This window comes from Podarcis raffonei, chromosome 6, assembly GCF_027172205.1.
Source record: "Podarcis raffonei isolate rPodRaf1 chromosome 6, rPodRaf1.pri, whole genome shotgun sequence".
Taxonomy (NCBI): Eukaryota; Metazoa; Chordata; class Lepidosauria; order Squamata; family Lacertidae; genus Podarcis; species Podarcis raffonei.
Window position 1 is genome coordinate 89499081 of NC_070607.1, and position 26895 is coordinate 89525975.

A 26895-nucleotide genomic window follows, 5' to 3' on the forward strand; every position below is an offset into this window, starting at 1 on the left:
GTGCTCCGGCGGTGCGGCGGCAGTGGGAGGCCCCATTAGCTAAAGTGGTACCTCAGGTTAAGAACAGTTTCAGGTTAAGAACGGACCGCCAGAACGAATTAAGTTCTTAACCCGAGGTACCACTGTATAGTATAATAATAATATGGTATCCTGGATGAGGGCATGGCTGACAGGCTGGAACTTTGAACAGCACTTCTGCTAGGCGGTGTGGGTACACTGCCACATTTGTTACAGGTCCAATTTCTATTACACCCCCCCAAAGTTTATTCTTTAATAGCTGTATACAGTGGTGCCCTGGAAGACGAAATTAATTCGTTCCGCGAGTTTTTCGTCTTGCGAAGCACAGTTTCAGAAGAAGTTTTGGAAAAGCTTCAAAAATCACCAAAGTCTTCAAAAACCTCAAAAAAGGCTACCACACCACGTGCTATGAGTTGCTCCTCGAAGTTACAGTTTTGTAACGGTTTTAAGAAAAAGGAAACAAACTTGCAAGACGTTTTCGTTTCGTCTTGCGAAGCAAGCCCATAAGGAAATCCGTCTTGCGAAGCAACTCAAAAAACGAAAAACTCTTTCGTCTAGCGAGTTTTTCGTATTGCGAGGCATTCGTCTTGCGAGGTACCACTGTATATATAATGCATAAAATCAGAGGCCCACAAAGATGGTTGTCAATACCAGCCATAAATTTGGCGCCTTAAAGACTAAAGCGAGAGATGTTATTAAAACAAACTGTAATAAACCAGACAATTTAGGTAATTGTGTGCATGTGAAAAGGACTCTGAAAAGGGGAGGTGTTGGTCTCACTTTGAGTGAGGTGGGAGGAACTAGCCCTCCCTTTCCCAAGTTTCTCAGGAATGTGCACAAGAGCCTGAATGGGCTGTTCTGTGGGCTACCTTTTTTAAAAAAAACTAAAACTGTGAAAGGGCAGGGTTTCATCTCTTGTTTTCTTCTGTGCTTTGGAGAAAATTAGAAGCCGTGTGAGTCTTTTCTACTGTTTTACCTTCTAATGTTGAGTGTGAGATGAGACAGTTAGTTAGTTCATACCAGATAGTTAGGAAGATCAGAAACAGTGGAAGAGGCATCTACTGCTTCTGATTTTGAGGGTTTTGGTGGGGATGAAGTGAAAGCTTTGCTGCTTCATTTTTGTGTGTTTTCTGTGTACTGGATAACATGGAGGAGCGGCAGGGTCACTGATGAACAAAAATGTTGGCTGGGTTCTAAGCCAAAATTAGTGGACTGCTAGATAATATGTTTTGTCTCATTGCGGCCATGTTTTCATGCTCAGTGTTCAGCAGAAGAATGGTGTGGCAGTAATGCATTTTTCACACTAACATAAATGCCACTCTTTGGGTAGTGCAAGTACTTGGATAAATATGTGGCTGGTGTTTACTTCAAAGGTGTGGAGAGAAGTTATAACTACAAGGCTTATGTGTAAGCTTATAGAGCAAGAATTTGGAAGATGGAAATCATAAGGTATGCCTTGACTTTCACTGCTGGACAATTAACTCTCCCAGTTCGGTTTCTGCGAAAGTCTTTAATGTCCAGATCAGATCAGTTCATTGGCAAGGCATAGGCTACAAGGTACAGCAGGTACGCAAGAGATATAGATAAATGGGTGTGCACAAGTTAAGACAAGTTAACAAATGACAAGCCAACTGTCTCTTCTTTTTGAGAGATGGGGCAGGCACAGCTTTTTGGCACTGCTGTTTGTGTAGCAAGCAGCCAGGATCTCTAGATTGGGCAAGCAAGCAGGCACTTCTTCAAGTGAGTTGAACCTGCAAGTGCTGGAGCTGTAATTTTCTTGTCCAGTCAGTAATCTGACTTACCTCATTTGTCTCTCCAGTACAGAAAGGCCCCATATAGGCAGGAGGAAACACTGGAGGTGGCTCCTCAACATTCTCACTAGGAGAGTTTGACATTGTAAGGGTGGAAACTTTCACTGCCAACCCACTTGGTCCTCCCCAGAATCCAGTTCTCCTTGCCCTAAACTGTTGATCCCTACCTTGGACTCTGATTCTTCTTGAGATCCTGATCTCAGCTCCCCTATCCCAAACTGCTCCCTGGGGTCATCCAGCTCCAGTTCCCTGAGCCCTTAGCATTCCTCCTCAAGTTCTGACCACCCCCTCCATGACACCTCCATAGACTCATGACAGAGTATTATTTTATACAGAACACTGGGGAATGAATCCTTAACTTAATTACTAGGTGTTTACATATCTTCACATAAGAACAAATGTAAAGCATGGCACAAAGTACAGATAGTCTACTAGCCCACACAGTCACTCAGATCTACTAGAATGTCAAGGTTGAACTAGCCACCTTGAAGTGATTTTTACTTCACTCAGAGACATTAGGTAAAGGAAAGGTCGTTGGACAATACGGGTAGGATCCAGACTTGGTCATGTTTAAAGTAGACCCACTGAAATCATTGTGATATCACTTACTAATGACAATTAACCCATAGAAGAGAAATTTGGATTGTCTTTAGTCTGTGCTTGGTGTTCAGGTGGCTAGTGTTTGGCCTGTCACTTTAAGGCCCATCTTTTTTGTTTCTATGTACAGTGGTACCTTGGATTACATACGCTTCAGGTTACATATGCTTCAGGTTACAGACGCCGCTAACCCAAGTTAAGAACGGACCTCCGGAACGAATTAAATACTTAACCCGAGGTACCACTGTACTAACTTTCAGGATAGTCTTACACCCCTTTGGACTGTCTTTGGCATTTTTTGCACAGACCTTTTCATCTTTTTCCCACATGGACCATCAAGTTGTTTCCTAAGTCCTATTTAAAATAGACCCATTGAAATTGACCTAAATTTGTCCCGTTGATTAATTTCAATGAGTCTACTCTGTGTAGGACCAGAATTGGATATATCTCATAATGTTTATTCCCTAAGATGTCTTATCAGGTAGTATTTGGTGAAGTACTATTGTTTTTTAAGTAAGGTCTCTAATCCACAAGCTCTCAACAAGTTTATATTTGAGTATTTCATTGACTTGTAGAAGCCAGGTTGAGAAATCTTATTTTCAAATGGCATTGCTCAGTGTTCTAGGGCATCTTGGTATTTGTAACATCTTGGACAACCTGTTTCATTACACTTATGAAACTTCAGGGATTAGTCAAGTGGGACAGAAAAGGCTACTACATAAGCTCTATTAGTTTTGCTAAAACAGTTTATGAACAAGAAAACTGATCATGCCTTCATGTCTGGAGGTGGCTGATTCTTTTTCTGCCCCTCCCCCTTTCTGTTGAGATCTTTGACCAGGATGTCTTTCAGGTGGTTAAATGTGGGTTTTTTTGCTGTATCTCTTCCCATTTTTCATTTGTTTTGTTCAGAAAAGAAATTTAATCTCAACAGTAACTCTGAAAGGCAATTGCAGATATTAATGCTTGCTATCAAGTTTATTGAGCCATTGCTTCCTTCAAAAATAGATCCATCAGGAGTGCTTTCCTGGTAGACCGAGTCATAAATTTATGTTGGATCCTTTCACGTGTTTCATATAGACTGTGCAGTCTATATGAATGCAAGAGTTGGTTTTATGTGTGGAGGTGACATGGCCATATAAATCCTAACTTAGAGAGTAAACATGCAAGATGGTGCTACTGTCAGTCCTAAACTGGCATCTGTTGTAGTGGGACATACCACCCTGAAAATGAGCATATCAGACCAAAGGTATGGGTTACCTACCCCATTGTGACCTGTTCAGGTTAATTTGCAAATTGTTTCTGTAGCTTTTCTAGGGAACTGAAATAAGCAAATTATTATCAGGTATGCTATTTGGGGGAGGATCTCAAATGCTCTTCTGATAAATTTCTGCTCTCATGTTTGCTTAGGAGGTATGGCCTTCAGAGCTCAAGCTGGAAGGGTAGCACCAGTAGAGCACCTCTGAAAGTCTCAAAGATTTGTTATCTTGTTTGTTCATGCATTCAGAACTATTACTGAAAGAGAAACTGGTTTTCAGATTCCGTGAGAATTAATTCAGTGCTGCTGTGTGAGAGCTGATCCATTACCTGTATTTGGCGTATGTGTGTGTGTGTGTGTGCACACACACACAGACACACACACACACACACACACACACACACACCTAGTTATTTGGGGTGTATGCAAGTTACAGTGCATTTTGCCAAGAAAAAGTGAACTATTTCATAAAAATTCAGGCCACCCTCTTCAGTGCTATCTCAAGAATTTGAGCGATCTAATCCCTTTCTCTCTTCCTCATCGCCACCACATTCAACTGTGGATGTCACTTGTGAAGCATGCTAACAACTTCTAGACTACCTTTGGTTCACTGGAATAAAATACTGTATAAAATATTTGATCAGTAAGCTAGTACATCTCAGTAAGCTGTGCACCTCTTGCTGGTGTAAATTGTATAAATATTACTTTGAGGAAAAAGCTAATATTGTCAGAAGATAATAATATTTTAAATTATCTACCTAGGATATGGAACTTGACAGCTGGTAATGTAAATGGATTCTTCACGCCCTCACTACAGCTAAAAAGACTAATATTAATCCACTGGGAAGATAAATCCATGCCCCCCTTTAATCAATGGATAGAAGATATGACAATTCTTACAACATAAGAACGGATAGCATATAGACGTTGACTGTGAATAGACAAATATTATGACATTTGGAAGGCATTGATAAAAAATATAGTAGGTTTTAAAATAATATTATAATAGGTTTAAAAGAAATGTATATGTATTAAAATAATAATTTCATTTATATACCTTTCTATTAGACAAGCATGTATAGTATAGAATTATAGTGTTATGCAACTATTGTTTCCTTTTTTATATTTTTCAATTTATTTTATACTCTCCCAGACAAAAATTGAAATGTTACAGAAGCATACAGTTATCTGAACCGAGACTTTTATGTTTTGTACCTTTGTAATTCAATTTGTTTCTTTCTTACATTTTAAAGATAATATTCACAGCTTTTTAAGCTTTTTAAAAAGACAGGGGATATACTGTGTAAGGTATATTATAAATAGCTTGATTTCAAGGCAGTAGAATCATTTGCACTGAAGCCTTTACAAGATCTGCTGGTGTTGTAAGAGAAATACTTGTAACTGTTGCTTAACAAATTATTAGAGGTGCGGTAGCTGCACTGAGAAAGGAATCTATGAAAAAGTAAGCAGTATTATTCCTGCCGCTTTTAGTGGTCAGTTTGCTGCCTTTCATTATTTTTGGGCTTTCCCCTCTGATTTTGAAAAGGAAACATTGAGCCTGCAATTATGAAAAGCAGCAAATTGACTTCTCTTAAACCAGTAGTAATTACAGTATACTGTTTATTTTTCCAGATATTGAACCTTTTTATAGTAAAATGTTGTGAGCCATCTAGTTTGCTGCCAAAAATTGAGCAGTTTCGCCTTGTGAAAGGCAGATAATGATCTTGTAAGAAGAAGTCAGCGAAGCCTGAATAAATTAGCACAATCTGTCATCACCATGGTATTGGGCTATCTTCTATGGAAAAATAAACACAGCAAAGTCTGCTACAGCTGGCTGCCTATCTTCAAGATGCTTGCTTGGTACATGTATCTCTGAACAAGTCTTCTGACTACTTTTCTGTGTTTGGGCAATAAGCCCTTAACATTGGGAGATTTTGGCTCAATTGTTGTGCTGGGAAAGCACTTCCTAGTGTGACACAGGATGTTCTTGCTTCAGAAGAGCTGGTCCAAACCAGCACACTAATCAAAATGCATTGGAGTCAAGGTTGTGTAACATTTTGTCTAGCCTGGTTACCAGAGTGCTGTCATTCGGAGGGTGGCAGAGACAAGTTGGAACTTTTTGAGAAAATGAATGTTACCAAAAGAATATATAACACAAGGAACAAACAATGAAATGGTTTAATTATGAGGCTTCTGAGAGGTTGTGAGATAAATGCTGCTGCTGTGCCATGTGACTTTTGGCTTCAAGGGAAGTAGGGGAATTTCAGTTGGGTGTGTGTGTAAAAAATCAGAGGAGAGAGAAATCTACCTTTTTGTTCATTTTGGTTGTATTTTTGTTGTTGTTGTTTAGTCGTTTAGTTGTGTCCAACTCTTCGTGACCCCTTGGACCAGAGCACGCCAGGCACTCCTGTCTTCCACTGCCTCCCACAGTTTGGTCAGACTCATGTTTGTAGCTTCGAGAACACTGTGCAACCATCTCATCCTCTGTTGTCCCCTTCTCCTTGTGCCCTCCATCTTTCCCAACATCAGCGTCTTTTCCAGGGAGTCTTCTCTTCTCATGAGGTGGCCAAAGTATTGGAGCCTCAGCTTCAGGATCTGTCCTTCCAGTGAGCACTCAGGGCTGATTTCCTTCAGAATGGATAGGTTTGATCTTCTTGCAGTCCATGGGACTCTCAAGAGTCTCCTCCATTGGCTGTATTAGGGAACAGGAAATTTACAGGTGTGGAGCTCAGCAGGACACTGGAGCCTATGGAATGGGGAAGGGATTCCAGAATCAACCCTAAGGGAGAGAACACAAGGGGGACTCCAGTTTGCCTGGAGAGTTGTTGACTTATTTAGAAAACAATGGATGACTGTCATGGATACTTTAGTTGAGATTCCTGCATTGCAGGGGTTGGACTAGATGATCCTCAGGGTCTCTTCTAATGCTACGATTCCATGATTCTGTGATACCTTACACCTTCAGGGATCACTACCTGATGGGTTATAATAGCCAATCTATGTGGGTATATTGGTGTAAAGAGTCTCAGCATTCATGCTAGATAGAAATAATTGTCTTGAGGGAATGTTATGATTATTTTATTGTAAGCTGCTTTAAATATGGAATGAGGATTATACATATTTTAAATAATATCTCAGTGGCATTGTACATGAAAAGAATCATTACAGTGTGCCACATATTTTTTAAAAAGGGAAACAGGTTTTTCTCCCCGTCTCCTTTTGCTTCAGGTAGGTAGTTGTGTTGGTCTGACGCAGTTGAAATATATATATATGTATGTATGTATGTATGTATGTATGTGTATGTATATATGTATGTGTATGTGTGTGTGTGTGTGTGTGTGTATATATATATATATATATATATAAATATATATATATATATATAAAATACATATATATATATATATATATATGTATAAAATTGTTCTTGGTATAAACTAAGTTTGTTCTTGGTATAAACTTTCATGTGCATGCACACTTATTCAGATACGAAAGAAGTGTGCATGCACATGAAAGTTTATACCAAGAACAAACTTAGTTGGTCTCTAAGGTGCTACTGGACAATTATTTATTTTTTTATATATATTTTCCTTTTTGCTGTATGCTGTTGCATCCAAACATAGGCCTTTGGATGCTTAATATTCACTTGTCGGAAATGGTGGGCTTGGTCCATTGAATTATCCTATGTAAATAGAAGTTGAAACACTATATTTCTCCCCTTTCCAAACAGATTATCTGGACGGATTTTATTTTTCATATAAAAGTTATCTCTCACCAAGAGCAACATGCATTAGAGGAAAGTAACCTGCTGGTGCAGAAGAAACATTACAATGAATAGTGAAGAAGAATTCTATGATGCCGTCACAGGTGAGTAGAGATTCGCGCATTTCTGTCTTTTTAAAGGAAATTATACTTTAATATATTAAGCATTTGAGGAAAGTTTGAGAAGGAGTCCTGTCTGTTTTGAATAATAGATCTCTATACTTTTGTGGCTTTATCTTAAATACCCAAGCTTGCTTAATAGTAAATGTGCATAGGATTGCTCTGTGCATTTCATGAATATGCTACATAGCCTAATACTGTGTCTTAGGTTATTGTAAGTTAAAATGCATCTTTTGATGGTTAAGGCAGTAAAGTAAGTTTAGGTTTTCCAAAGTAAGTGTTGCTTATACATACAGTGGTGCCCTGCAAGACGAAATTAATTCGTTCCGCGAGTTTTTTCGTCTTGCGGTTTTTTCGTCTTGCGAGGCACGGTTTCCAACAAAGGTTTTGAAAAGCTGCAAAAAGCAACAAAGTGCTTCAAAAACCTCAAAAAAGGCTACCGCACCGCGCGCTATGAGTTGCTCCTCGAAGTTACAGTTTTGTAACGTTTTTAAGTAAAAGGAAACAAACTTGCAAGACGTTTTTGTTTCGTCTTGCGAAGCAAGCCCATAGGGAAATGCGTCTTGCGAAGCAGCTCCGTAAACGAAAAACTCTGTCGTCTAGCGAGTTTTTCGTCTTCCGAGGCATTCGTCTTGCGAGGTACCACTGTACAGTATTTCAATCCCCTCTCCCACCCTCACTCCAAAAATCAATTCTTCCCAGGAAAAAAACCAAGTTGTTTCCACAATGGAATCAATAGTCGGAGAGGAAACGTTAAAAATGAAGGCATAAGAGTGAATTGTATTGGTTGAGATTCTTACAGCTTACAGTTCATGAGGAAGAACATTGTAGGTTGGAACCTTGAAATGTGAATTCTGGTGAGGGTAGACATTCCCACAGGGTTGGGAAACTGTGTCTCTCAAGCTGTTATCGGACTTCATCAGCCCCATCCAACATTTCCAGTAGTCAGGGCTGATGGGAAATGGAGCTGCAGGCCCCATTTATCATTTACAGAAAGAAACAGAAATGTATTCAACCATTCTACTAAAATATTTTTAATTTGGCTATTTTCCTGACTCTTCCTTTCTACCAAAATGGAAAACTGAGTTATAATGGCCATCTCATAGCTGATGAGGGTGGTGACTCATAAAAGGAAGATAAGAAGGTTTAGATAAGAGTATTGCTTTAGAAGGAGAAGACACAATTGGAAAAACAGGGAGCTGGGGTTTCCAAAACTGTTTGGAAACGGAGGGAAAGGCATGGACTTGAGCAATTTACTAGAAACTTACTGTCTAAGAACTAGCGCAAACTTATGGGCATGGGCAGGGAGGTCAGCCCCCCCCCCCATCAAGCAATAAATAGAAATACTTAACTAACTGACCATTTGCATCACATATATCTCAGGCCTACCCCCCCCCCGAATCCTGGCTACACCTAGGAGCAAACCTGCATTATATACATGTTTACTACTAGAAAAAAGGCAAATAGATTTTTTTAAAAAATTGGAAATACATTGCTTGTGTTTTGGGGGAAACTCCTAGTTGCAGATACTTTTGTCCTCTATAGAATACAGACTTTAAACCATGAAGCAGTGGTTGTTGTCACCTGCCAAACATAATGACTGTCGGGGTCTGTCTTGTTCTTCCCTCTGCTCTTCTCTCCCCCCCCCCCAATATTTCATTGACTATTTCTTTGTGAGACTGTTTCTGTAAATAAAAGTATATATGTAAAAAAGCAACTCTTACTGTACTTGTCTATATAAGTAATTATGCTTCAGGGAATTCAGAGGGGGACATAACCATACCAGTCCACATATTGTTTGTAAAGATCCACTTTGGTGGTTGGGAGATTGCCTGCTCTTGATGTGGTTACACTCCATTTTATGTCAAATGTTTGGTTATTTTGGATGAATACAAAGTCAAGTTACTACAAGCCAAAGGATTGCTAATAAACGGGCTTTTGGGCATGTTTGTTACACCAGAGTCCTAGGCATGTCTACTCAGAAGTAGGTACTGTTGAGGTTAATGAGTCTTACTCCAGTAAAGAGTGCAGATTGCAGTCATAAAAGCAGCATCAAGGAATTGTCTCTGACTTTCAGTAAATTTGCTTCCATTTCAACTTACGTAATTGTGGCAGTCATCAACAAATTCCACCGCACTTACTGCCAGCAGGTGGCTCTGTTAATTGTATTCATCTCCTAAAATAAGTGAGCCACTGACCTTGCTCTGCTTCAAGAACCTACGAATGACATGTAACCTTATTTTACACTCTTGGCAGCATTGTAGGTTGGATTAGGTGTTAGATTCCTAGAGCCAGTGGAATTTTAATTGCTATCAACACTAACAATAATTCTTTTCACAGAACACTAGAATAAAGTTCAAGTTTTAAGGATAGGTTGTAGTTCCATAAAATGTTATATAGTGTCTTGCTTTGTTTTATCTTGTAATACTTAACAACAACTGTTACAAGGTACGTCAGTATTATGTCAAAAGAGACAATGCACGTATTTTTGTAGACCAAGAAAATCTTTAATAAAAACGATTAAATCATCAAATTACAGATTGGAAGTGGGGATCTGAGGGACCATTTTACCTAATGTCATCTAGTAAGTTTCTGGTAAAGTTGAGATTGATTGGTGGCCTCAGCATTTAGCCACCAGCTGCATCAAATACTTTATTAGTTCATCTCCTTGAAAGTTAAATAAATAAATCCCTGCCCCACCATGGGAAGTTAAAACCAGTTATGAGATTTGGAGGGAAAGGTGTAATTAATTCTAAACTTGTATAGTTCTCCTGAATGGAGCATTCTGAGCAGTTTGCAATACATGAAATAATAACGGACATCAAATCTACCGTAATTTATAGATTAGATAATAAATAGTCTCCTTGGTTGATTTTGATGAACAGGAACAGATGTGGGTATATATGAGAGGTGGGTCAAATTCTGTAAGGCCAGGTTGCACATATCAAATAATTCGGAGGATCATTTCTGCACAAAGCCACCACAAAGGAACAGAAGGCATGCAGGGTCATCACCAGCTCTGCTCAGAAGCCATAGCGGAGCGGATGCAGGGCTACTCCATAGGTGGGGCTAAGAGACCAGCAGCTTTTGTCGCATATTATCCATGAATTTTTCCACCCCATCTGGTCACTGACAGAACTTGTAACTAAGAATATATACCTGTGTACCTATTTCTTTCTTTACTTATCAATCCATTTTCCTTCTTTATCATGGTTTTTTTAATTGCTGACAAGGACTTTTCATGTCTTTTTTTTTTTTAAATACTGTTCTGGAAGTCTTTTTGGCTAAAGAGTGGGCTACCTTTTTCTGTTACTGTCTCTGTCACAACCTAAAAGACTCCCATGATAATGCTTTTTAGGAGAACACTACAGTTCTCACAGTGCTGTACTTTTTGCATTCTCCCCTAACAGACCTTCTCCTTGACTCTGAAAACAGCACTTCATACAACCTTTCCACAGTTTTGCTTCTCTGTTACAGGTAGCAGTCATTTTAGATGTGTCTAATATGTGTGCAACCGCACAAACACACATTGCGCCAAACTCGGAAGTGACCCAAAAATGTCTCAAAAAGGGGCAGAATGGGGTGTTTGCAGGCTTTTCCAATGGTGTTTCAAATATACGCATTTTCACTTTTCATAAGGCTCAGTTTTATGTTGTGGTAGCTCTTCCTAATATTGCCTATAAGGGAATGGCATTGTGTATAAAAGCAAGCAGGGAGGCACCCAGTTGCTTATGGAACACATCTTGTGCTTGAGTTTCTAGGTGGAGATTAGTTTCTACCTGGTTTCTAACTGGTTGGAGCTATTACTGAGGAGATGAGTTAATCTTTGATGGTTGACTCATTAAACATTTCAGGTCAAGTGTGTCTAGATCCTGGTTTGTTTGTTGCATGAGGCAACCATGAGAGATATGTAAGCTTCTATCTATTTATTTTGTTACGTTGAATTCATTTATTTGACACCTCTCCTTTGCTTTTATACACAATTCTGTTCATGTCTTTCTGTGTACCAATTGCACAATCTTAGCTAAGCCCTAGCTGTGCTTTGAGAACTCTGATATAAAGTGATCAGTTACTATATATATATTGACCAAACTGCGGGAGGCAGTGGAAGACAGGAGTGCCTGGCGTGCTGTGGTCCATGGGGTCACGAAGAGGACTAAACAACAACAACAACAACAACATATATATATATATATATATATGAATGAGATAGTCCATGAGACTAAGATCTATTAACTCAAGTGAAATGCCACTCTGACTTTTTTTATAGGGCATTGTTCCCCAAGTGCCATATTATGGCTGGCACCGTAATTCACCATAGTGATTCCTCTTAACACAGCGATTCCTCAGACTGCTGAGTTGCACCATTTAGTTCTGGCTTACTATTTAGGAATATAATGGTATTGAACAGGGATGTAGAGGAACCATGTATATAAGATGGAAGACGATGATTAAATAGCTAGTAATTGACCAGATGTTTGTGGGGTTGTAGTTAATAACAACCCCACATGAGTTGGCATGTGGTATTACAGGTTGATACAACTCTGTACAATGCTTGAAGGTCTGAGCTAGCTTTTGAGTGCCATGTTTCAAGAAGGACCTTTCAAATTGGGGAAGACTTCAGAGTTATAATACTACTTAAGGGTTGGGGTCATAATTTGTCTCAGTGGTGGAGCATCAGCTTCGAATGCTGAAGGTCCTAGGTTCAGTCCTTGGCATCTCCAGGTAGGGCTGGGAAATGACTTCCATTTGAAAGCCTGGACAGTGTGCTGCATAGGCAGACTGACAAGACTGAAGTAGTTTGCAAAGGCTCTGACTTGGTATAAGGTAGCGTCCTATGTCTAAAAATCTGTGTAGCATGAAAAAGCTGATTAAACTGAGTGTGTTTGGCCTACAGAACTGGAAAGCCTTAGGGGTCCTATCAATATGAACCTAATCGCTATGAATTGGAAAGGAGAGAAAATTCCGACTAAACTGGAGTGGCAAAGTAAACTGCTAGAATACGCCGAGTTGGCAAAAATGACATAGAAACTGAGAGGCCACATCGATCAAACATTTATTAGAAAATGGGACATGTACAAAAATATCTTAAGGACTATTGTAATAATATGACTTCTGTGGTATGATGGATAGTTTAAGAGAATATATTACTGATGAAAATTAACAAAAGAAAATGAAAACAAACAGTGCGCTAGATAAAGTGCTAGATGCAAGATGGGGTGATGGGAAGTCGTTAGAAATGCAAGAAGAACTTATTGTGATACGATGTAACAAATATTATCGTTTTCCTTTTTCTGGAAAAATCTTCTGTTTGTTGTTTCTTTTTAATTAAGAAAAATCAATAGAACCTTGATATTGGTTATTGTGAGGGATAGCTGTAGCCAGTGTTAGAAACTCAGAAAAATAACCTATATGGCCAAATGGCACCGTACCTTTTTTTGTTTCCTGTTATGCCACATTTTTCAAGGATAGAGCCTTCTGTTGATGACTTGTAGGCTTCTACATATTTTGCATTCCAAATGTATTGCATTATAATTAGTAGAAGGCATATCTTGTGTGGAAGATTTTAACATTTTATCTGTTGAAAAATATTTGTCTTCAGTGTGTTGTGACTTGAGACAAACAGCCTATGAAGGATTCACCTTTCACTGTGCTGATTCTTCTATATGGTTTCCTTCTTAGTTGCCCTGTTCTAAAGATTCCTGGTTTGATTTTCTATGATTCAGCCTCCATCTTACTGACCTGCTTACCTGACACTTATGTAAATGGTTACATGTAAAAAGGGCGGCCTTATTCCTTTTGTATTCTGACACAGGCTGTAGTTTGCCTCTGGGATTTCAAGGAGGTGGAGATTAGTCAGGAGGAGCTAGGTTTACTTTACAGGATGTGGAAGAGGAAGAAGACATCTAAAAACAAATTTGCTAGTAAGTCACCTTTTCTCTCTTTTTCTTATGGTGAAGTTCATCCATTCTTAAAAGCTATTAAACTTTTCTTGTATCTTTGTATCATGAAGTTAAGGAGTTAAATAATGTCCTCCTAGTCATGGTTGATAAGCCTCTCAAGAAACAAAACTGTTTCTGCTCTGTTTTCTCTATCTAGTCTCCCAAAATATTCCTGAAGATGTGTAACAATAGTGCCAACTTAAGATAAGTAGCAATGCTCTTTCCTAAGTAGGTCCAGCTGGTGCTTTGGGAATTGCAAGTGACCAGCATTTTCCAGTTTGCATATTCTATGGATTCAGATTTTTTTTTTAATGTGATGTCTGTATGTGTTTCTTTTTTTAAAAAAATACTATAAAGTTTCTAGCTATGAAATAGCCTGACTTTTTCATCATGCTCACAGTCTTTCCTCACTGTTCTGTGTACATGCCGTACATTTAAAACACACACTCTTCAAATCCTGGGACCTGTAGTTTGTTGAGGGTGCTGAGAATTTTTTATTTGTGAAAGGTAACCCATAGTGCCAAAAATTATTCAGGGGTAAAATGTGCTTAAGTATATGGTATGTACATAGCTTTCTTTTTGACAGTTCAGTATAAGTCAGCTTTGGAATTAAAACCTTCAACAAAATGAAAAACAAACTGTAATATCCAAAGCTTGTTTTTGAAATTTAGGCCATATCCTGCTTTGGTGTAAAAATAACTCATCTTGGCTAAGTTGGTAGTTATTGGTAACTGGCATTTTGTCTGATTATTTTCAGTTAGCTAAATTAATGTAGCTGCTGCCAATTTACTCATTCATCTTGAGCTCACCTGACTAGAGCATGGGTGTAGCCAGGATTTATTTGGGGGGTGGGGCAGAACTGAGTTACCTGTGATGCAATTGGTCAAGTATTTTTATTTATTTGATTGGGGGGGCAGTTTTCCCCCCCGCCTCCCTTGGCTATGCCCATGGACTAGAGTTTTGGTATGAAATATGTTTACCAACTTTTAAATCGGAATGTGTATGCATTATACATAACAATAACTAAATAATGTGGACTCTGGTTTACAAAAGTTTATTATGGTGACACTGTCAATGGTGGTTGCCAGGCTTTGAGGGCAGTGTATTAAATGTCTGTATATTTATTTAGTTATTATGTATAATAATAATAATACTCTAGTTTACAAAAGTTTATGACCATACATCTTCCTGGACCAGCTCCATAGAATAGGAATTGGGGGCACTGTGCTGTAGTGAATCTGGTCCAGGTCCAGAGAGTAACATTAAGAGAGTGCTTTTTGCTGATGACCTCCCCCCCCCCCGTAATTATGTCATGGGGTCCTGCAAAGCACTATTTTATCTCCAGTCCTAATTAATATCTATATAGATCAGTCATTAGGTGTTTTAGGGCAAGATGCTATCAGTATGCTGGTGACACTCTTGATTTGTTTCACTATAACATTTGAATCAGGAGAGGCTGCTTGACCAGTACAGTGGTACCTTGGGTTAAGAACTTAATTTGTTTGGAGGTCCATTCTTAACCTGAAACTGTTCTTAACCTGAGGTACCACTTTAGCTAAGGGGCCTCCTGCTGCCACCACGTGATTTCTGTTCTCATCCTAAAGGAAAGTTCTTAACCCGATGTACTATTTCTGAGTTAGCGGAGTCTGTAACCTGAAGCGTGTGTAACCTGAAGTGTCTGTAACCCGAGGTACCACTGTACCTGAGATGCAGTGGTGTGATGGGTGAGGGGAAAATAAGCCTAGCTTGAATCCTGGAGGCACTGTGGACAAGTAGTTCTTATGTCTGAAAAACTGATCAATGTGTTGTTTTGGGTGGGCTTGCATTCTCCCTGAAGGAGCAGGCATGCTTCAAAATCTAGCTATGTCACTGGAGACCCAAGTAACCAGTGGCTAGAAGTGCTTTTTACCAGCTGTGCTTAGTACAACAACTTCAGCCTTTCCAGGACCCGGAGGGCATGGCCACAGTAGTTCAGGAACCTGGTGACTTCAAGATTGAATTACTGCAGTGCACTTTCTGTGGAGCTTCCCTTATGCTAGACCTGGAAACTACAGTTAATACAGGATGGTGCAGCGCAATTGCTGATAAGAGTGAGACCCTATCAGCATATATCCCCTCTGATCCTGAGATCTGCACCACTTGCTGATTTGTTACCAGATCAAGTTCAGAGTGGTAACTGTTGGTATGTAGGGTCCCTAATGGCTTAGGAACCATATACTTGTGGTTTCACCTTGCCCCAATATGTGCCCAGTTGACTGCTTTCATCTGCAGAGCTGGTGCTGTTACAGCTGCCACATCATACTCATTCCACAGTTCTAAGAAAGTGTGGCAGCACCTACACTTTGAAATTTCCTGCCATCAGGCAGGTGCCTTCGCTGTACTCTTTTCAGTGCCTGGTTTTTCGTTAGGCAAACTTTTTGGAAACTTTTTTGTTTAGGAAAACATATCCAGAAACATATACAGTCATTTTTGAATATTTTTTACTGTTAATTTTAGTTATTTTCAAATGTTTTAAAATGGGTTTTTTATAATTTTAATATTTTTTGTAGACCACTTAGAAGTTTTACTGTAATCAAGCGGTGTATAAATTTTGTAAAATAAAAATGAAGTAATAGGTGGAAAGGTGGGCATATAGTGCTTAGGTCCAGTTAAATGTCACCATGGTTTAAGAAGGCATGTTCAGTGTAGGTGGGACAATGTGGATTTTTGTGGGAATATTTTTAAACTCCTTTCTCAAGCACAATAGGAGGTACTGGTGGGGAAACTTGTGCCTATGGATGCCATGTTGGTGACCCTTGCCATATTAAATTTGTTAGATTTTTGGGTGCCACAAGACTCTCTGTTGTTGCAACAGAATAACAGACCTACCCTTCTGGAAGTTTTATAAAAAGGATATTTGACAACATTGCACCAATTTTTTATGATGCCCAGGATCTAAAGTCCTAGTAAAACATTACAGATTATTCTTACAGCTCTTTCTTAGTTGTGTGATTCTATCTTCACAAGCACACACAGCTTTTAACATTTCTTCTTAACTTTGTATCTTGTTTGAATTGGCAGTTAAAGACTTGCTATTGTTTTGTACAGCACATTTGAGAGTGCCTCTCATGTGTTTGACACATGTGCTAAAAGTAGCTCTTCAGATTAATCACCCAAGCTCCCCACGAACACTACTATTATTGTTCCCAAATTAGGTGTTATGGCACCTTGGGATCTGATTATCATTAGGTAATTACACTTATGGGAGTGCTCTGATTCAGCAGTGTGGATTAATGAGTGACATCACCTTTAGCAGTTGCACCAAGAAATAATAGAACGGGATCACACCACCTGTTACCTCTGTTTCAGTATATGGTTATTTTCCCCCTTGTAAGTTAAATAGAGGGGAAAGAAAAGGAAAAAATAAGCTTTGCGTGGTCACAAAAATCTTAAATGTTGCATTGGTGAGGTTGTGGTGGGGAAAACATGGTGGGTGGATAAACTGTTGGACTTGGAGCAGGGAAACTGAGGTTCAAATTCTGCTTGGTTTAGTTACAAAAGTCACTGTGTGCAGTTTGCACTACTTCCCAGGATTGCTGAGAGAATAAAGGGGAGCAGGGAATGTAACAAGACATGCTCTCTTGAGTTTCTTCAGAAAGAATGGACTAAAAATGTAGGAAAATAAATAAATTACCTTTGTAGGATGAAAACAGACTTCTCATCTTGCTAAGAGCAGACTATAAGCTGTCGAACTGCATTACACTGTCAGTAAAGGCACTGACTCTACCTAGAACAGTCTGTATCAAACTTTATTTTGGTCACTGACCAGCATAAAGAACTGTCTGGTGTTTTTCTGTTCCACTGACACACTCCACTGGTGTACTGAATGGGCACTCTGCACACAAATGATGTGTATTCACAGAGGCTAAATTTGGGTGCCTTAATCTGGAGATCATTGTACACCACTAAGGACTTTGCACTAGGCCAGGGGTGGCCATCTACTTTCAAAATCTACCCCCGTTTTTTAGGGGCTCAGGTCAAAGTGTGTGTGTGTGGGGGGGGGTTAGGGACTTTTTGCAGCTCTTCTGAGGGAGGAACAGCAGCAGCCACTAACCTTACGATCACTGGCCAGATAACAGCCTCCGTTTCTAAACTCCGGCTTCCCTTCTGTAACAATAATGTTACAGAACAGGGAGAGGGGGTGGGGCCGGAAGGGGGCCAGCGATCGACCAAAACCTCGCAGGGATCGACCAGTAGATTGCGATTGATGTGTTGGACATCCCTGCACTAGGCTAACGTGCGCTTAATTACTTGGAGGGTCTACAGGGCATGTACAGTATCCCAACTAAACCAGACATCTCAGTAACACTGAGCACAACAGTTACACTATCTGTCTTCACAACAGTTGTTTGAGGTAATTTAGTTGACTGTATGTGACTGATGCAAAGTGAGGTTCACGGCTTTTAGTCAGGATTTGAACTGAGGTCTGCACATCCTCAGTCCAACAGTCCATCCTCTAGCTTATGTTGGCTTTCTGCTTTTGTATCCTGCTGTATTAAGAGGGCTCAGGGCAATACTATACATTAAAAAGAAAAGTAAAGCTGATATGTTAATGCTTTTCCAGCAGCGTTTTGTTCCAGATGCATTGTGTGCTGGTGCTGTACTTTGCTTTTAATTTTGCATCTATTTAAGTATACTGAAGCAGAAAAAGCAGATCCCACCTCACATTGCTTATGTATGTTACAGATGCTTTAAAACACGTGAAGCAGTAGCTAAACTGTTTGTGTGCAGAAATTCTGTGAATATGATCTTTTGAGCTGGTCACATCCTTGCTAAATCCAGATATTGTTTGGGTTAGTGTTTTTCTCCACATTACCCAAATTCTCTATTGAGCAGCCATGGCAGCAGTTAGTCCTGTGCAGAGATTATAGATTTCCAGGTGTACAATGATGTGATTGTACCGTGTTTGTATATGCTTATGATAGCATAAACTTGCTTTTTCTAAAATAGGTTTTTAAGATCCATATATTCAGTCAGAGTTAGATTCTGAAGTAACAAGACAAATTTTAAAAAACAACATTTTTATAAATAATCAGTATTCAGACAATATTATTTTGTTGGTTAGACCCAACTTTAGTATTGATATTGTCAAGAGTAGGGCCCTGGTTCCATTATCTACCACCAGCATATATGACACACACTAAAAAAGGAAGATAGGCCTTTAAATTTTATTTTACCCATATAGTACGTGTTGCTTTATGCTTTATCTTTGTTTTTTGAACTGCATTCTAGGGAACTCCAGATTTCTCAGAAGCTTACTCAAGTTCCTCACTGAGAACATCAGAAACAGTGGACAATCATCCCTGAAAGACAGCTTTCCCATTTCTCACAATCTTCCCCTACAATGGCTAATCACAGCAAAGTGCTATATAGCCTGTGATACACTTTGAGTTTACACACACAGAGTCATGAGGTTGAATAGGCCTCTGATCATCATTCAGTGTGAACTGATTCTGCATGCTTAAACATGCCTCAGAACTTAGGTGGCCAGACTGCAGGTGTGGGGAGACAATAGATACTGAGAAGGTATAATTTCAGCAGATGCAGCCTGTCTTCTTTTTCATCTGGCCACCCTGCCCAGAATCCATTGTAATGCAAGGAGTTCTTGCCAATCAACTCTGTGTGAAATGATTCCTTGAAAGAGGACAGTTTGAAAACCTCTTTTATAATCTTAGTAATTCATTGTGTAGCATCAATGGGTTGTGCTTCTGATGGGGTCTGAAACATGTTTTATCTCTTTTTCTAAATGGAGCCCCTTTTAGGTGGCTAGACCCAAGTAACAACACACAAAGTGAAAACCAGTCCAAGCCTAGTCAGATACTACATTTGATTGTATTGGTTTTCCTTGTGGCTCTAGCTAATGCAAACTACAGTGGTGCCTCGCAAGACGAAATTAATTTGTTCCACAAGTTTTTTCTTCTTGCGAGTTTTTCTTCTTGCGAAGCACGGTTTCCCATAGGAATGCATTGAAAATCAATTAATGCGTTCCTATGGAGACCGCTTGCCAGGCTGGCGGTGTGGAGAAGGGCTTTTCTCCCCACCGCAAGCCTTCAGGACAGGTACGGGAACAGAGGGGAAGGCGCGCAGCGCTTCTCCTCTGTTCCCGGGGTTGCGGTGGAAGGAGGGTTTTTCCTCCCCACCGCCAACATTCAGAACAGCATTCTGAATGTTGGCGGTGGGAAGGAAAACCCTCCTCCCACCGCAAGTCTTCAGGACAGCCATCCGAAGGCTGGCGCGGGGAGACGAAAGCCCATAGGGAAATTCGTTTTGCGAAGCGCCTCCAAAACGGAAAACCCTTTCGTCTAGCGGGTTTTCCGTCTTGCGAGGCGTTCGTCTTGCGGGGCACCACTGTACATGGATAGGTTAGTAATATCAACCACCTGCCCCATTTCTTTAAAACACGTGGCACATCACACAATATATTATTTATTGACCCTGGGCAAACAACCCAGTACTGTGTTAACTACCAATAGGTTACGTCCTTACTTCCGACCTGATCCTACTTAAGCAACATGGAAAATTTGGCTCCTTACGATTTCATTAACAGATTATTCTGCCCTGTGGTCAGTAGAAGATATTGAATATGTTTTTTTATTAGGTTGCTCCTAATCTTGGGTGCGGGTGGCGCTGTGGTCTAAACCACAGAGACTGGGGCTTGCCGATCGGAAGGTCGGCAGTTCGAATCCCCGCGACGGGGTGAGCTCCCTTTGTTCGGTCCCAGCTTCCCACCTAGCAGTTCAAAAGCATGTCAAGTGCAAGTAGATAAATAGGTACTGCTCTGGCAGGAAGGTAAACAGCATTTCTGTGTGTGCTCTGGTTCACCAGAAGCGGCTTAGTCATGCTGGCCACATGACCCGGAAGCTGTCTGCGGACAAACACCGGTTCCCTTGGCCTATAGAGTGAGATGAACGCGCAACCCCAGAGTCGTCCGCGACTGGACCTAATGGTCAGGGGTACCTTTACCTTTACCTTTAATCTTGGGTAGTGATGTAGTTGTATTGCCACCAAACATAATGGCATGGATCATTTCTTCATTGAAGTATCATAGCTTCCACTTACTGTGCTCATTGTCTCAGATAAATATCTTATCCCTTCTTGTAAGCAGGAAAAAAGTAGGATGTTGAAAGAGCAAATCCTGGGCCTATCAAATCATTGCAGAGTAAATGGAGTTCCTGTTGACTTTCAGCAGGATACCAATCACCACTGGCTTTTATAGGAGTTGGCCTATAATTTAGAGCAAATTACTGTGTATGATCTGAATCCCAAATCTGTTTTTTGCAAAGGCTGGTAAGGTTGTTTGTGGTCTTTTTAAAACAACAACAACAGGGAAATGAGGGCAAATCAATATGTGATTTTTGTGGCAACTTTTACAGTATGTTTGTTCTCTCTTTCCCACAATACGTGGCTGTAGATTTCTAACCCAAATCATCAGTTGCTATAGGAGTTCATTATTGAAGACTAATGCTACCTTTTCCAATGCCTAAATGATAGTGCACATAGCAAATCTCAACATTCTTACTCATGGATTAACCTTCAGTGTCATAATTTTTATGTAAGACTGTGATGCTGCATTGATGAAACAGTTAACATATGCTTTACCAAGCTTTTAGCTGCTGTCTCTTGAGATGCAGCTGCTCGTTTTTTGTAACAAACAAATACAGTACACATTGGGCCGAATATAAGCCACCCTTGAACATAGGCCGCAACTGTAAAATGAGATATCTTAAATGAGAGCTTCTCTACACAGTTAGAGGCTGCACTAAGGTTTTTAGAAGCCATATTTTTATTGGGGGGGGTGGCATTTATTCAGACCAATACAAGGTTGTTGTTTTTAAAATAAAGTCATTAGGGAGCTTTACACCTTACATTTAAAATGTACACCTAAAAATACAAGACATGAATATGCTCTGTGTGTTCTGTGATGTGTATGTTGTATAGGCATACACATCAAGAATCTACAGTTGGCTGTGGTTTTTTTAGTTGACTGTACACCTTTAAAGAGTGAACTTCATTTTTCTATCATGGAATGGAATGGCCCTTAGAAGCTGCAGCAATCCCACACAACAAGAAGAAAGGAGCACACAGTGAGTGTGTGATACTTTCTGCGTGACCAGCTAATGTTCAGTTGAATTACAACCTGCCTGGATTTGATAGAGAGATCAGTGCATTAATCAAAACGATGGAAGAAATTGAAAAGGACATTTTAGAAAAAGTTGATTACGGGGTATATTTTAATCTTTATTATTGTCCAGATTTCACAAGAAGTGTTCTGCTGAATTTTTGTGTTGGTTTCTGTGGTTGGATCTCTCTACCAATGCTGAATAGGTTTGTAATTCTGTTGACATGGGTAGTGTTTAGAACCTCTATAGGCTTTGTTTCAAACCCACCCTACGTTATGAGTTGATATATAAAGTCAGTGGGGAGGTATATTTCCTATTCTTGTGGTTCTTAACTATGGAACTTGCAGGATCTACTATGCCCTGCAGATCAAACCTTCAAATCATTTTATGCTCAACTAGTGTGCTGTAAAGAGCCATGACATTTTTATTCTAGCAAGCTAAAGGTATGACCAAAGTATCTTCTGTGCTACATAATACACTTCTATCACACTTTTCCAGTGGCTGCTCTTCTTGCCTATTAAACTGTATTAAAGGTAAAAGGTAAAGGTACCCCTGCCCGTACGGGCCAGTCTTGACAGACTCTGGGGTTGTGCGCCCATCTCACTTAAGAGGCCAGGGGCCAGCGCTGTCCGGAGACACTTCCGGGTCACGTGGCCAGCGTGACATCGTTGCTCTGGCAAGCCAGAGCCGCACACGGAAACGCCGTTTACCTTCCCGCTAGAAAGCGGTCCATATTTATCTACTTGCACCCGGAGGTGCTTTCGAACTGCTAGGTTGGCAGGTGCTGGGACCGAGCAACGGGAGCGCACCCCGCCGCGGGGATTCGAACCGCCAACCTTTCGATCGGCAAGCCCTAGGCGCTGAGGCTTTTACCCACAGCGCCACCCGCGTCCCCATTAAACTGTATTAGCACATGTCTATAGTTCCGTTTTCCAAATTCATCATTGAAAGCTTGTATAGGTTGCTCACTTGTGGATTTCTTGTGTGAATCATAGGGGGGTGTTAGATTGGCCCAGAAGCTGCATCCTGAAAACATGTTTTCCTGACATCCACTAGTGAGGAAAGTCATTCCTTAGCTCTATACTAATGGAAAGCACATGCATGTCTTCTCACTTTTTGGTAGCACACAGGACACTAGTCATACTGGAACTTTAGCAGTGCACACTGCATTTGTGCTGCCTGGATTCCAGGCTTCCACTGTGCTTGCAGATATATCAGTCAGCCTAGACTGGCTTCTTAATAGATCACTGCCTATGTTGACTATCACTGCAGTGACAACTTTGACAGATGCTTCTCTGCCAGATGAGTGAATGAAAGAATTACATGAGAACATGAGTCTGCTTATTTGTCTGTCTAGGAGTGAATGCCTATATATGTTGCCAGATTCTCTCCAGGTAAAATGCTAGAAGGGTCAAATGTCCATTGTCGACAAAGGATGACATCCTGTATCTCAGTCTTCCCTAAACTTGGAAGGGGGTGCAAAGTGGGGAAGGGGAGAGAATAGGGTTAATTGGTACATGTTCTATGCCAAGAAAGGCATTTGAAAAGGAAAATGCATTTCTGAGTTTTTGATTTGATGCAATTGTGTTGTTTTTGACAATAGCTTGAGAAATGTGGTTGGAAGTATACTGCATTAAACTTTGATTGTTTCCTTTTAATGCCACCCTTGGTTATTTCCAAACCCAGTGCTAATGTATAGCTCATGGGGAGGCAAACTAAGGCCCGGGGGCCAGATCCGGCCCAATCGCCTTCTAAATCTGGCCCGCGGACAGTCCAGGTATCAGTGTGTTTTTACATGAGTAGAATGTGTCCTTTTATTTAAAATGCATTTCTGGGTTATTTGTGGGGCCTGCCTGGTGTTTTTACATGAGTAGAATGTGTGCTTTTATATAAAATGTACCTCTGGGTTATTTGTGGGGCATAGGAATTTGTTCATTCCCCTCCCCAAATATAGTCCAGCCCCCCACAAGGTCTGAGGGACAGTGGACCAGCCCCCTGCTGAAAAAGTTTGCTGACCCCTGGCTCAAAGGATAGCTAAGGAGGATTATACTAACGTTTAGACATGTGATCCAGTCTTATCATAAGAACATAATAAAAGCCCTACTTTATTAAGCCAAACACCCATCTAGTTCAGCATCCTGTTCTCACAGTGCCCAGCCAAATGCCCATGGGAAGCCTGCAAGAAGGATTTGAGTGCAAGAGCACTTTCCCCACTTTCCTTTTCAGAAACTGGTATCCAGATGCGTTCTGTCTCCAACCGTGTAAGTAGAACAAAGCCATTGTGCCTAGCGGCCATCAGTAGCTTTCTCATACCTGAATTTGTCCAATCCTCTGTTAAAGTCATCCAGGTTGGAGACCACCGCTACCTCTTGTGCTAGCACATTCTATAGTTAAACTATATACTGTGTGCAGAATTAGCTCCTTTTGTCTGTTTCAAATCTTTCAACATTCAGCCTCGTTGGATTTCCCAAGTTCTAGTATTTTGAGAGACATAGTGTTTCTTCGCTGTCTAATTTGTTCACATTGTGTACACATTGTGTACATACATTGTACACCTTTATCATATCCTTTTTTACTTTTTCCTAAACTCTTTAGAGTTGATCATCATCATCATCTGCCCATCTGGCTGGGTTACCCCAGTCACTCTGTGTGGCTTCCAGCAAAAATATAAAAACATAATAAAACGTCAAACATTCAAAAATTTCCTGATATAGGGCTGCCTTCAGATGTCTTCTAAAAGTTGTGTAGTTCTTTATCTCCTTGATATCTGATGGCAGGGTGTTCCACAGGGCAGGTGCCACTACCAGGAAGGCCCTTTTCCTGGTTCCCTGCAGCTTCACTTCTCTCAGTGAGGGAAGGGAAGTTGCAGAAAATCAGGAAGAGGGCCTTCTCGGTAGTGGCACCTGCCCTGTGGAACTGTTCATTGAAATTATGTCCCAAATGTTGTAACTGTTCCTCATTGAGAATTCTCCACCTCCTTGATCATTTTGGTTCCTTTTTTCTGAACCTTTTCCATTTCTATAAAATCCTTTTTGAGGCAGATGACCATAATTGTATACAATATTTCAAGTGTCGTTGCAGCATAGCTTTGCATAATGGCATTATGTATTTGCAGTTATATTTTTACCCCCCCCCCCCATGATCCCTAGTGTGGCATTTGTCCTTTTTGCAGCTGCCATACACTGGGTCAACATCTTCATTGAGCTGTCTCCTATGCACTGAAGGTCTTGTTCCTGGTCAATCACTGTCATTTCAGCACCCATCAGCATATATGTAGAATTGGGATTAGTCTGGGCTACTTTACTTTTAGTCACTCATGGACAGTGTTGGGGAAAATACCTCAACTTTTAGGAGCCAGAATTAATTCTAAGGAACATTGGCTCCCTAGGAAGTCCATATTGATATGATCAGTGCAAAATCAGGAAAGTTGCATGTCCATCTCAGCCGCAGTATTGCTACAAACTCCAGACTTTCCTTTTAACAGTGATGTGGTGGAGCAGACATGAAGTGCTTCACATCAGGGATGATGTTGTTATCTTGGGGCACTATTTGACATTTCTCTCCTTGCTTACATGTGTGCAAGTCTACTCAGAATTAAGCCCTATTGGGTTGATGGGATTACTCTTAAATGTGTATACTGAGGATTTATTTATTTCTTAGTAAAGCAAGTCGTTATGTATAATACATATAGCTTACCAGTTTGTTCTCAGACAGCTCATGTGCGGAGGGGACATCTTTTCCCTAAGTCTGCCCCTTCAACTTTTTCTGAAACTACATTGAAAGGGGGAAGTGGTTCTTTAAAAAGCCAGGCCAAACAAGGGTGGAGGGAGGAATACAGAGGAAGAATGAGACAGCTTCAGGAGATGTTGGGTTCTGCATCAAATAAGGGCAGGGTTGCATACAGCCTCTGGGCCAACGACTGCCCATCTGTGTTCTAGAATACCAAGCTTGCTCTCTGCTCAGAATGACTATCCTCCCAATAAAATATATTTTGTGTGTGTAAGCCAGCTGGCCATTGTAGCTGATTGGCAGAAGTACAGGTAGTTACGAGGGAGGGGGATTAATCAAGCACAAGAGGTAGCTTGGAATGTTTCAAATGCACACTCTTTCATATTGGAGTAAAATAAAATTTAGTTATTCCAGCCATGCATGTACACACATACCCCACAGTTGGGTTAATTGCATTAGTGACTATAACACTAATCAGTTGGGTACTAGCTTAGTAAAATAAGGTGCCAGCATTTTGAAGAAATACATGTGCTTTGTATTATTCAAACTGATTGTGCCTTTAGCATCCTTGCCTTTACTAGTTCCTAGTTAAAGACAAATTTTTGCACTTTATTTACACAGGCTTTGATTCTGATAATTCTTCAGGGGAGTTTTCAGAAGCAATTCATAAAGTCGATGTGGATGCCCACCAAAGTAATAGAACTGGAAGACACAATGGCGATGGACCAGTGCAAGAGAATGGAATCAAGAAACACAGGTATTCTCCAAAGCAGGCCTAACAGCAATTACTATCTGGTTCATGCAAATCATAGCAGGTTCTTTTGTTTGGACATCCATTAAGCAACCTTGCCACTTCCTGGGAAGAGAGGCTTAAATACATCTACAGTGGTACCTCTGGATACGCACACCTCTGGTTGCGTATCCTTCAGGACGCGAATGTGGCAAACCCGGAAGTATTTTTCTGGGTTTCGTCATGTGCAAAATTGCTGTACCGCGCGCATGCGCAGAACAGGCATCTCCAGTTGTGAATTCCTCAGGATCCGACCGGAGCTTCAGAACGGATCCTGTGTGCAACCGGAGGTACCACTGTATATACACAACTTAAGGAAACGCTTCTAAGAATTATGATAGGGAAGGGAAGCAGAAGCTAGCTTACTTGTGGGTGGTACTGCAGCCCGAAACATTTCTGTTTTGTTGTTTTTAACAAAAATAATTCTCTCTAAAACGTTGACCTAATTATTTTTGAAAAGAGGAAAACAAAGCAGCTTATAACAACAGCAGCAATAACAAAACTAGCAGCAACTGTTGGTTTTAAAGGCTGTCTCCCACATCATCACTTGAGAATACTATGGATAAATTGAAGATGGGGAAGTCACATCTTTTGGAAAGCAGCAAAATGAAGTTTTGTATGTTTGTTTAATCTCCTTGACTAAATAAAATGGGGATGACTCACTTGGTTGTGTACAGGCACTTGTTACTTGCCATATGTAAGCAAGTGAGTA

General features: G+C 40.4%; 1 protein-coding gene across 3 annotated transcripts in view; it reads left to right on the forward strand.

Annotated features, from left to right (window-relative positions):
• OSBPL2 (oxysterol binding protein like 2) overlaps positions 1–26895 on the forward strand; it is a 68931-nt gene that overhangs the window by 25860 nt on the left and 16176 nt on the right. For all 3 annotated transcript variants that reach the window (XM_053394443.1, XM_053394445.1, XM_053394444.1), the window contains 2 exons: positions 7412–7548; positions 26015–26150. In XM_053394443.1, the coding sequence (XP_053250418.1) occupies positions 7512–7548; positions 26015–26150 (173 nt within the window). In that variant the 5' untranslated portion in view covers positions 7412–7511. The remainder of the gene's footprint in view (positions 1–7411; positions 7549–26014; positions 26151–26895) is intronic.